At 39.0% G+C, this 16899-nt stretch overlaps 1 protein-coding gene across 1 annotated transcript in view; it reads right to left on the bottom strand.

Moving 5' to 3' along the window:
- Lam (Lamin) overlaps positions 1–16899 on the bottom strand; it is an 87646-nt gene that overhangs the window by 11077 nt on the left and 59670 nt on the right. The window contains exon 9 of the mRNA XM_071693278.1: positions 15146–15232. Within this exon, the coding sequence (XP_071549379.1) occupies positions 15146–15232 (87 nt within the window). The remainder of the gene's footprint in view (positions 1–15145; positions 15233–16899) is intronic.

Raw genomic sequence — 16899 nt, 5'->3', positions numbered from 1 at the left:
ACTGAGGGTGAACGAATGAGCCTTTGAGGGAACATGCTCACTTGGCTCCCTTCTCTGTTCCTCCTTTCGGAAAATTAAGAATGAGAGGGGAGGATTTCCAGTCCCCCACTCCCTCCCCTTTTAGCCTTCTACGACATGCAGAGATTATGTGGGAAGTATTCTTTCTCCCGTCCCCAGGGATGTGTAGTTTGCTGATGACAAAAAATTGGAGACAGATTCCAGTGGGAAACTGCTGTAGTTGGTGTCAGACATTGGAAGTGCATGTGTGAAAAGAGGGAGTTGCATGTAAATGTGAAACAAAAGCAAGGTTTGCAGTGCTATAAAAGTACTTCTTTAAATTTTTTTTAACAAATTTCTTAGTTAATTACATCTTATGTCCTCTGGTTATCTATCTTTGCATCTCCCAAATAACTGTTCAGTGTCCACATCATCTATCTGTTTCAAAAGCTTAAGATTAGGTCACCCCTCATTCCTCTCTCTCTTCCAAGGTGGAAAAATTTAAAGCATTTAGCCTTTCTCTGTAACTTAGCTCTCTTAATTCTAGTACCATCTTGGGATGGCCTCCTCTGGACCTTCTTGATTAGCTCTCTGTGCTTCTTAGGTGCAGTGACCTAAGTAGGATATAAAGAGCTTGCTTAATATTTCCCTATCCATCCTCATTACTTTTACATTTGTTTCGTATGATTTTATCAATCACATGTAAGACCAACTTTGGAGTCTGTTCAGGTCCCCTTGTAGGCTGATACAATCTTCCTCACTTTTCACTACCCTCATGGCTTGCATCATCTGCAAACATTCAGGTTAGAGTCTATACCTTCTGGCAAGTTATTTACACAGACTAAGAAGTGTAAAGGTACCAAAACAGAAACCTGTGGCATTCTGCTGGTGATCACCCATCTGGAGAAGGCTCATTCGTTTCCTTCCACTAATTCAAACTTCTATCCAATGAGGGAGTCTCTCCCTTATTCCTGCCTGATATTCCACTTTCTTAATCAGCTTCCCATCCTGTATTGTGTCAAATGCTTTCTGGAAGCTGAGATATAAACAATGTATAAGACCTTTCCTTCTGTCTACAACACAGCTCTCTCTCATAGGAATCTGAGATTCAGTACATATGACCTTTCCCTAAAACCATGTTGCCTCTCACTTAGATGTCAGATACGAAGGAAACAAGGAAAAGGGGGAACCAAGGAAGTGGAGGGATGGTGTGAAAGATGCTTTGAAGCCTGAACATGAAGAAGGATGCAAGAAGAACAAGGGATAGAGCTAATTGGAGGAATGAGGTATAAAGAGGACTATGGGTTGACCCAGGGCATATGACATGGTCAGAGGAAACCATGGAAATGTCTGTTAGGGCCTGGTTGTGGATAGGGAGCTATAGTTTCAGTGCATTATACATGACAAAGTGTGGATGTGAGCAAATGATGGCATTTCTTCGTCTGTTCCCGGTGCTCCTTCGCTGACATGGGAAATGGCGGTGGTTTGAGGAAATAAGATCACTCAATCATGCGAGGATGTAACAGTACAAGCAAATCTGTATTTAACTTGATAAGAAAATTAATGCAAAGTACTTTTTTTATACTATTTGCCATCTCCCGCATTAGCAAGGCAGCGTTAAGAACAGAGGACTGAGCCTTTGAGGGAAATCCTCACTTGGCCCCCTTCTCTGTTCCTTCTTTTGGAAAATCAAAAACTCTTAATTCTTCATGATAATGTGCAGATTTCATTTTCATGTCTTGTAAGCCATAATGCACACAAAACATAAAGACATGATGTAAAGAAAGCATAGAAAACTATTAAAAAAGCCTGTGAAAAGATAGAAAAACAAAATACTTCAACTTAAGTGTGTCTATGACATAGAAACAGCAAATATAAATGCATCAAGTACAAGAACATAGAATTCAACAAGGATCTAGAGTCCTGGGATTGGGCAAGTACTCATATTTAATAACTAGCAGAAAAATTGGAATATGTGAATACTGATTTTGCCTTACATATTCCAGTTTCTCATAAGTTCAAGGATTTACAAACACAACAAAACGTTCGGGCTTCCCTATTCATAACTGGTGTCATAATGTAAAATATATTTCACACTAATTAAAATTTATGGTTAAACAATCAATAAAAATAAAAGCTAAAATATTTCATTTCAAATAAATAAGATTTCTATATTAATGATCACAGTTTACTTAAAAATTACATTAATGTAACAGCTATTACTTAGTAACACACATACATAAGGTTTTACCAAACTTTTAACTCTATCATGAAACACCACAGGAAATGGTAATATACTAGCATAAAGGAAGGTAGAGTACTACAAACACTTCTGTCATGTTGCTGGTTATAGAAAAGTTGATTCTATAAAAACAATGAAGCAAGTAAGAGTGGATAGAAGTTTGTGAGAGTTCTGAATCAGGCACAAGGGTGACATGGTTGTCTTCCGTCACCTTGGCTTTTCCATATATGTATGGAAAGGGTATTGATATAGATTTAACAACAAGAGAAGAAAAGGACCAAGATGGTATGGTACATCTTGTAGAACATAAAGATAAATTACAAGTGATAAATGAGAAAATTTATTTGTCAAACAAGAAAGATGAAGGGTAAAGCTGATAAAGAATACAGTGATAGTTCTTGAGAGGACAGGGAAATTGAATACTCTGCAATGCTATATACCCTAAACATATATAGCATACTGAAATTCAAGGTAAAGATGGGTGATAAGCAGCTGAAAAAGATTAATTATAATTATGGACAAGATGAATGTGTAAAAAAAAAAGTGCCTACATACCTGCTATGAGATTTAGCCTGATGAATAAGATTACTCTTCTCAACTGCCACCGGCATTACTCTATTATTTTTTGGGTCATCTGGGACTGATTCCAGCCATATGTCAGGTTTTCTTTCAAATATGTCAGTAGTTGTTTCATGCATGTTTCTTGTCTCCTGGCAGTGCACAAAATACTCATTTTAGCTTCCTGAATGATGCCATAAATATTTGTCTGATTTATTCTTGGAATGTTCCATGGTATTCTTGAAGACTTATCAACCCTGTATCTTCTCTGTTCAGAGGCTTCCAGATTCAACACATTTTCTTTGAAACCCTCAATTTGTTGCCATGCACAGACCATTGTATATCATTCTCTTCTTCTTCCTTAGCTATATAGTTGCAGTTCTTTCAGCCTTTCATGGTAACTTGTATATTCTAACCCTCTTCCACATGAAGTGCTTCTCAATCATCTCTATGTTTATTTCTATTTGTTTTGTTGCTGACCATATAAGTATACAATTCTGTTTCTCATCTATACATTTATACACTCATCAATAGCTTTCCATCTCTTGGTGGAGAAAGTTGTCATTATTATACCACTCATCATTTGAGAGTATCATCTTTATATGCTGTCTGAAATCTAGTTTCTAACATATGATACCCACATTTTTTTTTATTTGTTCCACTTTCTATCACTTTCTCAGTTAGGCCTTTATTTGGTACCAAGGATTTTCATCCTTGCTCCAGAACGCATTTGCTCAAATCTATCATCAAATTCCATTAGGTACACTTCTACCCATTTGAAAATTGTATAATGGGTACACTTCTGCCCATATGAAAACTGTCTAAATCTTTTTCATCACCTTCTGAACACTTTCTGATCATATTTTGTTTTCTCTGGTGTCATACACAAAGCTCCTTAATATGCTTAACTTTACTTCACTGCTCATGTCTAATATCATTACTGAAAAAAGTATTGAGGCAAGCACTGTTCCCTGTGGTACACATCCAGATAAGACACTTCCCTTCTCAGATGCATGTCCTTTTATCACTCTTCCAGAGATTTTCATTACATATCTGTTTCCTTGCGCTACCTCGCAAACGCGGGAGACAGCGACAAAGTATAAAAAAAAAAAAAAAAAAAAAAAAAATGAAATCAAATTACCTCATCTCTGTTGTTTAGGTATTAGCTTGGATCTTCCTTTGTGCTCAGATGCTAAGCTAGTCAATTTGTGAAAATCTGCAGTTATGCTTTCATCTAGCCTTGCCCTTGAAATCACTTTTTTGTCTTTTTGAGGAACATGGCTAGAATTCTACCTGGTCCTGGGAGGTAAATTTTCTTCAAGTATATCAAGTGCTCTGATTATATCATCTGCTATTTCAGTGCATTTTCATGATATTTGCTAAGCACTTCAAATCCAATTTCTCCATAAATTTTGATATAAACATCAACCCATATTGTTCAGTCAACATCCTGCATCTTTTCTTGGAGCCATCCTCTACTATACAGGGTGCAATTTTTGTTTTCTTGTTTTTTTGCTATGTTCATGTATGTGAACAGTATCTTTCAATTTCTTTATATATTATTTTCCTTACTAATTTCTTGTTCTTTTCTATGGGATTTCATGATTTCTACATCTCATTCGATTATTTTTTCATTTAATTCTCCTATGCTTGCTTCTAAAAATGTCATCCTTTTCTTCTTTTTCCATGCCTTTTTCTATTATTCCAGTTTTCTGTCCCTAAGTACTTTCCATTCTATACTTGTTTCCTTTTTCTTTGGTATGTGCTCATTAATCATATGGCTTTGTCCCATAGTGTTTATCATTTTGTTTGTTACTAGAATTTTGTCTTTGAACATCTCTTTCCCATTTGTGTTTACTTTCTTCTCAATCATTTTCCAGCCTGAACTTTAGTGGAGAAAATTTAAATCACTTAATCGATTACTTTTTTGCTGCTGTATCACATCAATAGTGATTTCTAAAGTATTTTGATCCAACAGACTTAAATTTACTTCTATATCTGTAAACAGTGTCATGTCATTTGTAAAATGAGATTTATTGTATGGCTCCCTCCTGTCAGTCTGTGCTGTACCAACAAAATGCTGAAAGAATCATACAAATTAAGCAGTCTTCAGAGCAGTTCTCTTTCATCAGCTGATCCACTACTCTTTCCTTTGTAATTTAATCTACATCCATAATCTACTCGTTCTTTCTTGCCATTCAATAAAATGGAAGTTAAAGTACTTTACACCAGCCCATATCATCATCACATCAGTTTTCTAAAATCCCTTCAGAATTTCCTTAACTTTGCTTAAAATAATTTCAAAGTCATTTAGTCTTTTATGATATAGCTGGGATGCTCAAAATAATTAGTTTACATTTATGGTGACTCATCTTTGTTATGTTTTCCTTAAAAACCCATTATGGACATATACTGCCACACCCTCTGGTTAGAATTTGGTTCTACCTGCTCTGAATGTTTCCGTTTGCTCCAAGTCTTTTTCATCTTTCACTTCTTCATTATGCCAAGTTCCTGACACTAATTAGCATAGTGTTTTCAGCCGTTATGTATTCACTGATGTGCTTTTTTGTTGTTGTTGTTGTTTCTTTATCATGTGATTTTACTGTCAACCTACTCTATTTCAGCTAGAACTTTCCTTATTTTGGTTCTCTAATAAAAAAGTATTCCATTGTTCAAGTGGGTTTCTGTGGTAGTCATAATCTGGGTAGCTATTGCTATAGTTCTCATTCCATCTTGTTTTGCTTTGATTTGTCATATGTATTTCATGTTCTTGCCAATAATGATTCATACCATCATACCAATCTGGAATTTTGGTAAGTGGAGGTATGTACTTTATATAATCATAGTTTGGCCTCTGGGGTAGTAAAAATCTGTGTAGCTATTGCTATAGTTCTCATTCCATCTTGTTCTGTTTTGATTTGTCATATGAATTTCACGATCTTGCCAATAATGATTCATTCCATCATACCAATCTGGAATTTTGGTAAATGGGGGAATGTACTCTACATAATCATATTTTGACCATTCTTGAATTCCTTTTCATTTGGCAGCTCAGGTGATTTTGACATTTCTCCATCTGTTTTCAAGACTATGTTCAAGCTCTGGCTACAATATCTTATAGGTGTGCAATGTTGACATGAAATGCAGATAGTTTAAGGATTTAGGTTCTTAATTTAAAAAAAAATATCTGACAGGTGTTTGTGAATTTAGAAAATGGAATGAAGTAATATCCAGCATACAGCTACAGCATGACAGATAGAGGTTAAAATTTGAAGTGTGGTGTACGAGAGGTAACTTCGTCATGTGGGCAGTGTATGACAAAAGACTGATAATAGAGATACATAAAAGAGAAGCCAAGGAAACAATGAGGGGAAGCCAGCAAAAAAATCCCTAAGACAAGACATGGAGGAGGACACCAGGATGAGAACCCAAGAAGGTCTGAGGGAGTGGAGCATGCTCAGCATGTTGAAAGAGGAAAGTGAGGACAATATTCTGTCATATCTGCATGGAGTACTATTGTATAAAGGCAAGGGGAACAGTGAGAGCTGGAATTAAATATAAATTTGATAAGTATACCAGTTAGTTGTCTGGAAAAGCAGTGGTTTAGAGGGGGTGTGGCATGCAAAGATCATCAGACTGGGGAGGAACAATGTGGCTTAGGAAGTGGCAGATGTGTGGATAAGGTGTCTGTTTTCAAGAATGAGTGTGAGAAATACTTCAGGGAAACAGACGAATTTGTTTATGGCACTTAGGTATCCAGAGAAAACATATGATAAGGCTGAAAGAGATGTGTGGAAGGTTTTATTAACATATGGTATGCGAGAAAAGCTCTTTGAAGCAATGAGGAGATTTTTTCAAGAGAGTAAGGTGTGTGGGTAAGTAAGTGAAGGTCGGCTGTGGCAAGGATGTGTAATGTCACCATGGCTGGTGATGGTGATGTGGCTTAATGAAAAGATCTTGGAGAGAGAGAGGAAGGCATGCAGTATGTTGGGATGAGGTGGCTAAAAAGGTGAGTCAGGAGGGGAGGGAGATCTGAGTGAGGAACTGCAGAAGTTGGTGTCCGAGTTTGGGAGAGTGTGGGAGGAGAAAGTTGAGAGTAAATGTGAATAACAGCAAGGTTATTAGGTTTAGCAGTAAGAAGACACAAGTTAGTTGGGGGTGTAAGTTTGAGTGGAGATGACCTGGATGAAGTGAAGTGCTTTAAATACCTGAAAGAAGACATGGCAATGCATGGCAGGTGAGGTTAGTCACAGAGTGGGTAAGGGAATCAAGGTTTGGGAAGCATTGAGGAATGTGTGCAGAGGTCACTACCTGGGAGGGCAAAAATAGGTATGTTTGAAGGTATAGTAGTCCCAATGGTGTTTTATGGATGTTAAGCATGGGTTATAGATGAGAATGAACTGAAGAGGGAGATTGAAATATGGCGTGAGGAAGGCCAATCGAGTAAGTGATAACAAGGTGAGAAAAAGGTGGGGTAATAGAGTATGGTTGGGAGAGCTGATGGGGGTGTACTGAAATGGTTTGGACAAATGGAGAGAATGAGTGATGAGAGGTTAACATTAGGATATATGTCAATGGACTGAACCAGGGCATGTGAAGCATCTGGGGTAAACCATGGAAAGGTCTATGGGGCCTGGATGTGGATAGGGAGATGTGGTTTTGGTGCACTGCACATGACAGCTAGAGACATGGGGCCTGGATGTGGATAGGGAGATGTGGTTTTGGCGCACTGCACATGACAGCTAGAGACAATGTGAACAAATGTGGCCTTTTTTGTCTTTTCCTGGCACCACCTGGCTGAAAGTGGGAGGGTGGGTGGGTGGATGCTATTTCCTGTGTGGCAGGTAACAACAGGAATGGATAAAGGCAAGCAAGTATGACTATGTACACATGTATATATGTATATGTTGATATGTATATTTCTGTATATGGGCATTTATGCATATACATTTATTTATTAATCATCAATTTAATTATACTTTGTCGCCGTCTCCCGCGTTAGTGAGGTAGCGTAAGGAAACAGACAAAAGAATGGCCCAACCCACCCACATACACATGTATATACATACATGATCAGACATGCACATATACATACCTATACATCTCAACGTTTTTTTTTTTTTTTTTTTTTTTTTTTTGTTGCCACTGTCTCCGCGTTTGCGAGGTAGCGCAAGGAAACAGACGAAAGAAATGGCCCAACCCACCCCCATACACGTGTATATACATACGTCCACACACGCAAATATACATACCTACACAGCTTTCCATGGTTTACCCCAGACGCTTCACATGCCTTGATTCAATCCACTGACAGCACGTCAACCCCGGTATACCACATTGCTCCAATTCACTCTATTCCTTGCCCTCCTTTCACCCTCCTGCATGTTCAGGCCCCGATCACACAAAATCTTTTTCACTCCATCTTTCCACCTCCAATTTGGTCTCCCTCTTCTCGTTCCCTCCACCTCCGACACATATATCCTCTAGGTCAATCTTTCCTCACTCATTCTCTCCATGTGCCCAAACCATTTCAAAACACCCTCTTCTGCTCTCTCAACCATGCTCTTTTTATTTCCACACATCTCTCTTACCCTTACGTTACTTACTCGATCAAACCACCTCACACCACACATTGTCCTCAAACATCTCATTTCCAGCACATCCATCCTCCTGCGCACAACTCTATCCATAGCCCACGCCTTGCAACCATACAACATTGTTGGAACCACTATTCCTTCAAACATACCCATTTTTGCTTTCCGAGATAATGTTCTCGACTTCCACACATTCTTCAAGGCCCCCAGAATTTTCGCCCCCTCCCCCACCCTATGATCCACTTCCACTTCCATGGTTCCATCCGCTGCCAGATCCACTCCCAGATATCTAAAACACTTCACTTCCTCCAGTTTTTCTCCATTCAAACTCATCTCCCAATTGACTTGACCCTCAACCCTACTGTACCTAATAACCTTGCTCTTATTCACATTTACTCTTAACTTTCTTCTTTCACACACTTTACCAAACTCAGTCACCAGCTTCTGCAGTTTCTCACATGAATCAGCCACCAGCCGCTGTATCATCAGCGAACAACAACTGACTCACTTCCCAAGCTCTCTCATCCCCAATAGACATATATATACATACATATATATATATATATATATTGGGAGGTGAGTTTGAATGGAGAAAGGCTGGAGGAAGTGAAGTGTTTTGGATATCTGGGAGTGGATCTGTCAGCGGATGGAACCATGGAAGCGGAAGTGGATCATAGGGTGGGGGAGGGGGCAAAAATTTTGGGAGCCTTGAAAAATGTGTGGAAGTCAAGAACATTATCCCGGAAAGCAAAAATGGGTATGTTTGAAGGAATAGTGGTTCCAACAATGTTGTATGGTTGCGAGGCGTGGGCTATGGATAGAGTTGTGCGCAGGAGGATGGATGTGCTGGAAATGAGATGTTTGAGGACAATGTGTGGTGTGAGGTGGTTTGATCGAGTAAGTAACGTAAGGGTAAGAGAGATGTGTGGAAATAAAAAGAGCGTGGTTGAGAGAGCGGAGGAGGGTGTTTTGAAGTGGTTTGGGCACATGGAGAGAATGAGTGAGGAAAGATTGACCAAGACGATATATGTGTCGGAGGTGGGGGGAACGAGGAGAAGAGGGAGACCAAATTGGAGGTGGAAAGATGGAGTGAAAAGGATTTTGTGTGATCGGGGCCTGAACATGCAGGAGGGTGAAAGGAGGGCAAGGAATAGAGTGAATTGGAGCGATGTGGTATACAGGGGTTGACGTGCTGTCAGTGGATTGAATCAAGGCATGTGAAGCGTCCGGGGTAAACCATGGAAAGCTGTGTAGGTATGTATATTTGCGTGTGTGGACGTATGTATGTACATGTGTATGGGGGGAGTTGGGCCATTTCTTTCGTCTGTTTCCTTGCGCTACCTCGCAAACGCGGGAGACAGCGACGAGGTATAAAAAAAAAAAAAAAAAAAAATATATATATATATATATATATATATATATATATATATATATATATACACACAGATGTGTGCATCAGGTGTTAGCTTTGAAGAATGTATGTGAGAAATACTTAGAAAAGCAAATGGATTTGTATGTAGCATTTATGGATCTGGAGAAGGCATATGATAGAGTTGATAGAGATGTTCTGTGGAAGGTATTAAGAATATATGGTGTGGGAGGCAAGTGGTTAGAAGCAGTGAAGTTTTTATCAAGGATGTAAGGCATGTGTACGTGTAGGAGGAGAGGAAAGTGATTGGTTCTCAGTGAATCTTGATTTGTCGCAGGGGTGTGTGATGTCTCCATGGTTGTTTAATTTGTTTATGGATGGGGTTGTTAGGGAGGTAAGTGCACGAGTTTTGGAAAGAGGGGCAAGTATGCAGTCTGTTGTGGATGAGAGAGCTTGGGAAGTGAGTCAGTTGTTGTTTGCTGATGATACAGTGCTTGTGGCTGATTCGGGTGAGAAACTGCAGAAGCTGGTGACTGAGTTTGATAAAGTGTGTGAAAGAAGAAAGCTGAGAGTAAATGTGAATAAGAGCAAGGTTATTAGGTACAGTAGGGTTGAGGGACAAGTCAATTGGGAGGTAACTTTGAATGGAGAAAAACTGGAGGAAGTGGTGTTTTAAATATCTGGGAGTGGATTTGGCAGCAGATGGAACCATGGAAGCAGAAGTGAATCATAGGGTGGGGGAGGGGGCGAAAGTTCTGGGAGCATTGAAGAATGTGTGGAAGTCAAGAACATTACCTCGGAAAGCAAAAATGGGTATGCTTGAAGGAATAGTGGTTGCAACAATGTAATATGGTTGCGAATTGTGTGTAGGAGGGTGGATGTGCTGGCAATGAGATGTTTGAGGCCAATATGTGGAGTGAGATGGTTTGATTGAGTAAGAAATGAAAGGGTTAGAGAGATGTGTGGTAATAAAAAAAGAGTGTGGATGAGAGAGCAGAAGAGGGTGTTTTGAAATGGTTTGGTCACGGAGAGAATGAGTGAGGAAAGATTGACAAAGAGGATATTATGTCAGAAGTGGAGGGAACGAGAAGTGGGAGACCAAATTGGAGGTGGAAAGATGGATTGAAAAAGATTTTGCATGATTGGGGCCTAAACATGCAGGAGGGTGAAAGGTATACAAGGAACAGAGTGAATTGGAACGATGTGGTATACCGGGGTCGATGTGCTGTCAATGGATTGAACCAGGGCATGTGAAGCATCTGGGGTAAACCATGGAAAGTTCTGTGGGGCCTGGATGTGGAAAGGGAGCTGTGGTTTTGGTGCATTATACATGGCAGCAAGAGACTGAGTGTGAATGAATGTGGCCTTTGTTGTCTTATTCCAGCGCTACCTCACGCACATGCAGGGTGGAGTAGGTTGTTATTTCCTGTGTGGCGGGGTGGCGACGGGAAGGAATAAGGGCAGACTATGAATTATGTACATGTGTATATATGTATATGTCTGTGTATGTATATATATGTGTATATGAGTTGATGGGCCATACTTCGTCTGTTTCCTGGAGCTACCTCACTGATGTGGGAAACAGCGATTAAGTATAACGAATAAATATGCATGTAGAGAGAGAGAGAAAGTGAGAGAAAGAAATGAGACTAGAGATAACAGGATGAAGTGAATAAGATTTTTAAAGCTTAGGGCCTGAATATGCTTAAGAGTGAAGGGCATGCATGGGATAAAGTAAATTGGGGCAATATGGTACACTAGGGGTGATGTGCTGTCAATGGGCTGAACTAGGTGTGTATGAAGAAGCTGGGAGTAACCACAGAAAGGTCTTTGGGGGCTGGTTGTAGATAGGGGGCTGTGGTTTCAGTGCATTACACATGATAACTAAAGGGTGGATCTGAGTACATGAGGCCTATTCTTCATCTGTTCCTAGTACTACCTCACTAATGCAGTAAACAGCAAACTAGTATGAAAGAGAGATGCCCCTTAAGGGGAGTTCCCATACAGAATGAAGAATCTCGGATACAAACACAAGGATAACACTCAGGTAACTAAGATGCCAGGCTAAAAAAAAAGTTAGTCCTGTGTTGTCAAATACAGTACTACTAAGCTAAGCTGCCACAGAAGCAAACCTCTTTACAAAGTAGGGTATGGTACCTTCACATATTGCTCTATTTCTGATTTATTTTCTTCCTACTTAAATCACTCAAGCTATCATAAACAAACCTTTAACTAATGCCTTCCATGCTAAGAATACACTAAGCAGAAATTTCAGATTTACCTCATTGTGGATCTTACTCTAAATCTCTCTAGCCCATATCAAAGCATCTGATGCAAGCTTCAATCTTACTTCCGATCAGTACATAAGACAAATTGTTTTCACCAAAAATCAACTCAGTTCACTGAATATTCATATGAATTATGTTATGTACAACAAATCTTAGGTGAACCCTGGAATAAAGTTTCATTCACAAGATTCAACAAACTTTACCAATGATGCAAATCACCATACATTTACAAACACATACATGCATATACTTCTGTCCATCTTAACATCTGCCAAATTTCTACAAACTATATTCTGTGAAGTCTTCTCTCTCAAAACTTACGATTAGATTTGAACAAATACGTAAAAAGATTTTTGTTCAAACCTGTCTTAGCAAGGCAGCATAAAGAATAAACTCCCTTGCTCACATCTACTCTTTAGCTTTCGTGTATATGCACCAAAACCAGAGCCCATCTTTCTTAAACACCACAAATAAACCAACACTGTACACATTCTTATATTACTTCACAGCTTCCCACAAAACAAGATAGGGCAGGTATAAAGAAAGGCCTCATTTGCCCACAACCTTTCTAGCTTTTCAAGTATAATGCACTAAAGCCAGATCCCCCTATCCACAGCCACACAAACACTCCCATGGTTTCTCTTAAGTACCCTTGTGTATATGAGGTATGCAAAATATAATTGCCATATTCATTCTTGCGAGAAACAATCTGTGTTCAAATAAAGAAGATGGATTAAAGAATGAAAATGCTTTGGCTGAATAAGCCTGAGTTATGTATTGGCTCCCTTTGCAGAATTTGTGTGAGAAATACTTGAGAGAAACTTCTCTCTATCTTCACTGCTGAACCAAATAACCTTGATTTTATTTACATTCACCCTCAACTTTCTCCTTTAACACACTCTCCCAAACTCAGACACCAACTTCTGCAGTTTCTCACTTAAATCTGCCACCAGCATTAGGTCAACAAACTACAAATGACTCTCCTTCCATGCCCCTCTACCCCTATCAAACTGCATACCTACTCCTCTCTGCAAGATCCTTGCACTCATTTCCCTTACCAGACCATCCATAGACAAATTAAACAGCCATGGTTACATCATGCTCTCCCGCTGCAGACCCACCTTCATCTGCAACCTCACATCCTGCTCTCTTCCCACTTGCACATATACCTTTCTCTCAAGAAAAACGCTTCAGTGCCTCTTGCAGCTTTCCTCCCACACCATGTATGTGCAACATCTTCCACAGAGCACCTCAACTTAAAGTACCACTATTTACCCTATCATATAATTTCTCCACATCAAGAAACACCACATACATCATAAACCCTAACTTCCAGTTAATCAATCTCCTGAAATTTCTCCAAAAATACCCCTACACCTCCATCTACTTAAATATTCCATAATCAAGAGCAAAAAGCATGCCACACTCCCACCTTATACCAAAAGCCTAGTCTCCCAGTTTCATCCCTTCTAAATACTCCCAAAACTATACTCACAAAGAGATAGAACAATTTTGCACTGAACACAATATGAGAATTACTAACATGTAAATCATAAATTGTTAAGCAGAGGGACAGTGCAAACTTAAAATGAGACAAATTTGATTTTTTTTTATCATAGAAAAATTGGTCATTAAGATATATCTACATACCTTTTATATTTCCCATTAGTTATTTTCATACTTTAACAAAAAAGGACCTGACACAAACAACTGAAACTTTAATCAAAGTAATCTCCATGCTGGTTATGCAACTGCATTAGTTTAGCATCTACTAACTGCTTCAACAACAGCACCATGAGTAGGAAGTTCTACAATTAATTAAGCACTCATCTAGAATACCCTCAGGGCTCTTAAGACATGGCATATACCTCAAGATTTTCCAGCCAAACTTACCCTTGTCTACATGTAACCAATAAGTAACATGGAGGCCACACCAGATCCTTAGTTAACTTTGCACAATGCTTAGGATGGAATCAAACTAGGCTCTCCCTATCATCAGTACTACTTTACACATTTGGTAAACACCTCAATATGTGTAAGATGATTTCCTTGTACAAGTTAGCCAGTAAATTCAAGTTAAATGCATTTCTAAAGTTCAAGGTAGTGAGAATATGTAAAAGTATGGCAATATAAGATATGTGAAAAGTGATTGGCGGAAGAGGATACATGATTGCAGCAAGGAACACGAGGTAGAACATGAGATCATGTTTTGTGTGTGAAGGTACAGTGAATGGAAAAATGTTAAAACTGAAATAACAACATACAAGGTGAAGATTCAAGCATGCTTATTAGTGACAAAACCCATAATAACTTTACCACACTAAACATAGGCTGGATATGTGTGTAGATTGAAAAGTTTTCACCCACCATCAGCAAGTGGGAAGAGTTAAAGATAACAAATAAGATCTGCAGTATAAATTTAGCCACAGAAACAAGAAACCAGTGAATGCATTTCTTTTCACCCTAAACAGCAATGACTGACAACTGTATGTCATCTCACCAAAAATAGCAATGACTGACAACTGTAAGTCTTCTCACCCTAAACAGCATATGTCCTTCCCTAATGGCAGTAAGATCAAAATTTTTTCATCCACCTTTGATGATGACAACCGAAGAGATAAGGACAGATAGATGGACTGTAACAGATCACCACTTCTAGGTCTTGTATATGAGGGGTAGGCAAAATATCAATAGCTATACAGAAGAAAATCTTCACTTTAATCAGCCTATTACCTCTTTCATTACAGTGCTCATCAAACTCCTGCTTTGGCTACAAACTTGCACAGGATTAAAAACAATATACACAGTAATATCTAAAATGCTTCCAATATTTTGTAATTTGTTAGAAAATTTCCCAAGTACTTTCATGATAAGAAATACTTAAACCTTATGCTCTGTAATAAGAAAAGACCCACAAGCACCTGATTAACTGAAGTTATTAGCCTTAATTGAGAGTTGTGAACAGAATGTAATCAGCAAGAACAATGTGAGAAACAAGCTAATTACATTACGATACTGCAAGCATCCCATGCAATTTATGACAGCAAGCAAGGTGCATTCTCAACAAAAGCAAAATCAGGTTATTATGATTTTGTACCTTTGGTTCAGGGACTGATCCAAGCTCCCGCTCCAATGTTGTTGAATAAGATTCTCTCTCACGCTTGGATTCACGAACTGCCATTTCCTATGGGGAGTCTTTGTTTATTACACTGACATAAATCTGTCCTAAGCAGTGACAAATAAAGACAGATGATGCATAAATAAAACTTTCTGTAAATTGGTATCAATTTCAAAATACACATTTGGAAAGTTCTTCTCAGCTTAAAGCAAGACAGCTTGTGTCATCTCTCCACAATATGATTTACGTATTCTATGAGATTTTTCCAAAGCATCCCCTACATTCCCTTATGCTGTCTTCCAGCCTTACTTAATTCTTGAACAACAGTTTCTACTTAACCTAAAGATCATATATTTACTCATTCTCTCTAATAGTGCACACCAACCTGATACTTTATCCTGTCAAATACTTGTACACACAGGGTACATGGAGCATTTAAGAACAAGCAAAAATTTGTAATCAAAGTAAATGAAAATTTCAAGTTAGGAAATGTAGATAGATGATAAGATATGAAAGTGCAGAAGTGGGAAAATCTTCCAAAACGTGCACAGTTCACGGAGTTGAGATCATATAAGAGCTTGCTATGTACCAAGAGAAAGCTTATGAGATATGTCGTTAGAAAGTAGTTCATATGTAAAGTATTCATAATACTAAACCGTCCTTTTATTACACAACCCTTGCATACATCAGCTAAATTCACTCTGTTCCATGCATGCCTTAGACCCTCCTGCATGTCACACACCAATCACTCAACCTCTTTTTCACTCTTGTTCCCTCCAATTTTGACATATCCTATTCCATTTCCAATTTCACCTCCCTGTTCTCCTTGTTCCCTCCAATTCTGACACATATATCCTATCAGCCTATCTTTTCTCACTCATTCTTTCCGTATTTTTTTTTTTTTTTTTTTTATACCTCGTCGCTGTCTCCCGCGTTTGCGAGGTAGCGCAAGGAAGCAGACGAAAGAAATGGCCCAACCCCCCCCCATACACATGTACATACACACGTCCACACACGCAAATATACATACCTACACAGCTTTCCATGGTTTACCCCGGACGCTTCACATGCCTTGATTCAATCCACTGACAGCACGTCAACCCTTGTATACCACATTGCTCCAATTCACTCTATTCCTTGCCCTCCTTTCACCCTCCTGCATGTTCAGGCCCCGATCACACAAAATCCTTTTCACTCCATCTTTCCACCTCCAATTTGGTCTCCCTCTTCTCCTCGTTCCCTCCACCTCCACCTTCCGTATATCCAAACTATTTCTACACACTCTCTCAGCCACTTTTTTTATTAGTAGGAAAACAGACAAAAAGGCCACAGTCATTCACACTCAGTCTCTAATTGTCATGCGTAATGCACCAAAACCACAGCTCCTTATCCACATCCAGGCACCAAAGACCTTTCTATGGTTTATCCCAGACGTTTCACATGCCCTAGTTCAGTCCACTGGCAGCATGTCAACCGCAGTGTACCACATTGTTACAATTCACTCTATTCCTTATACGCCTCTCACCCTTCTGTATGTTCAGGTCCCGATCACTTAAAACCATTTTCACTCCATCCTTCCACCTCCAATTTGGTCTCCCACTTCTTCTTGTTCTCTCCACCTCTGACACATATATCCTCTTTGTCAACCTTTCCTCACTCATTCTCTCCATATGGCAAAACCATTTCAACACACCCTCTTCTGCTCTCTCAACCACAATCTTTTAATTACCACA

This window comes from Panulirus ornatus, chromosome 55 (assembly GCF_036320965.1).
Source record: "Panulirus ornatus isolate Po-2019 chromosome 55, ASM3632096v1, whole genome shotgun sequence".
Taxonomy (NCBI): domain Eukaryota; kingdom Metazoa; phylum Arthropoda; class Malacostraca; order Decapoda; family Palinuridae; genus Panulirus; species Panulirus ornatus.
The sequence above is the reverse complement of the archived record's forward strand: the minus strand, read 5'-3'. Positions and strand labels throughout refer to the sequence as shown.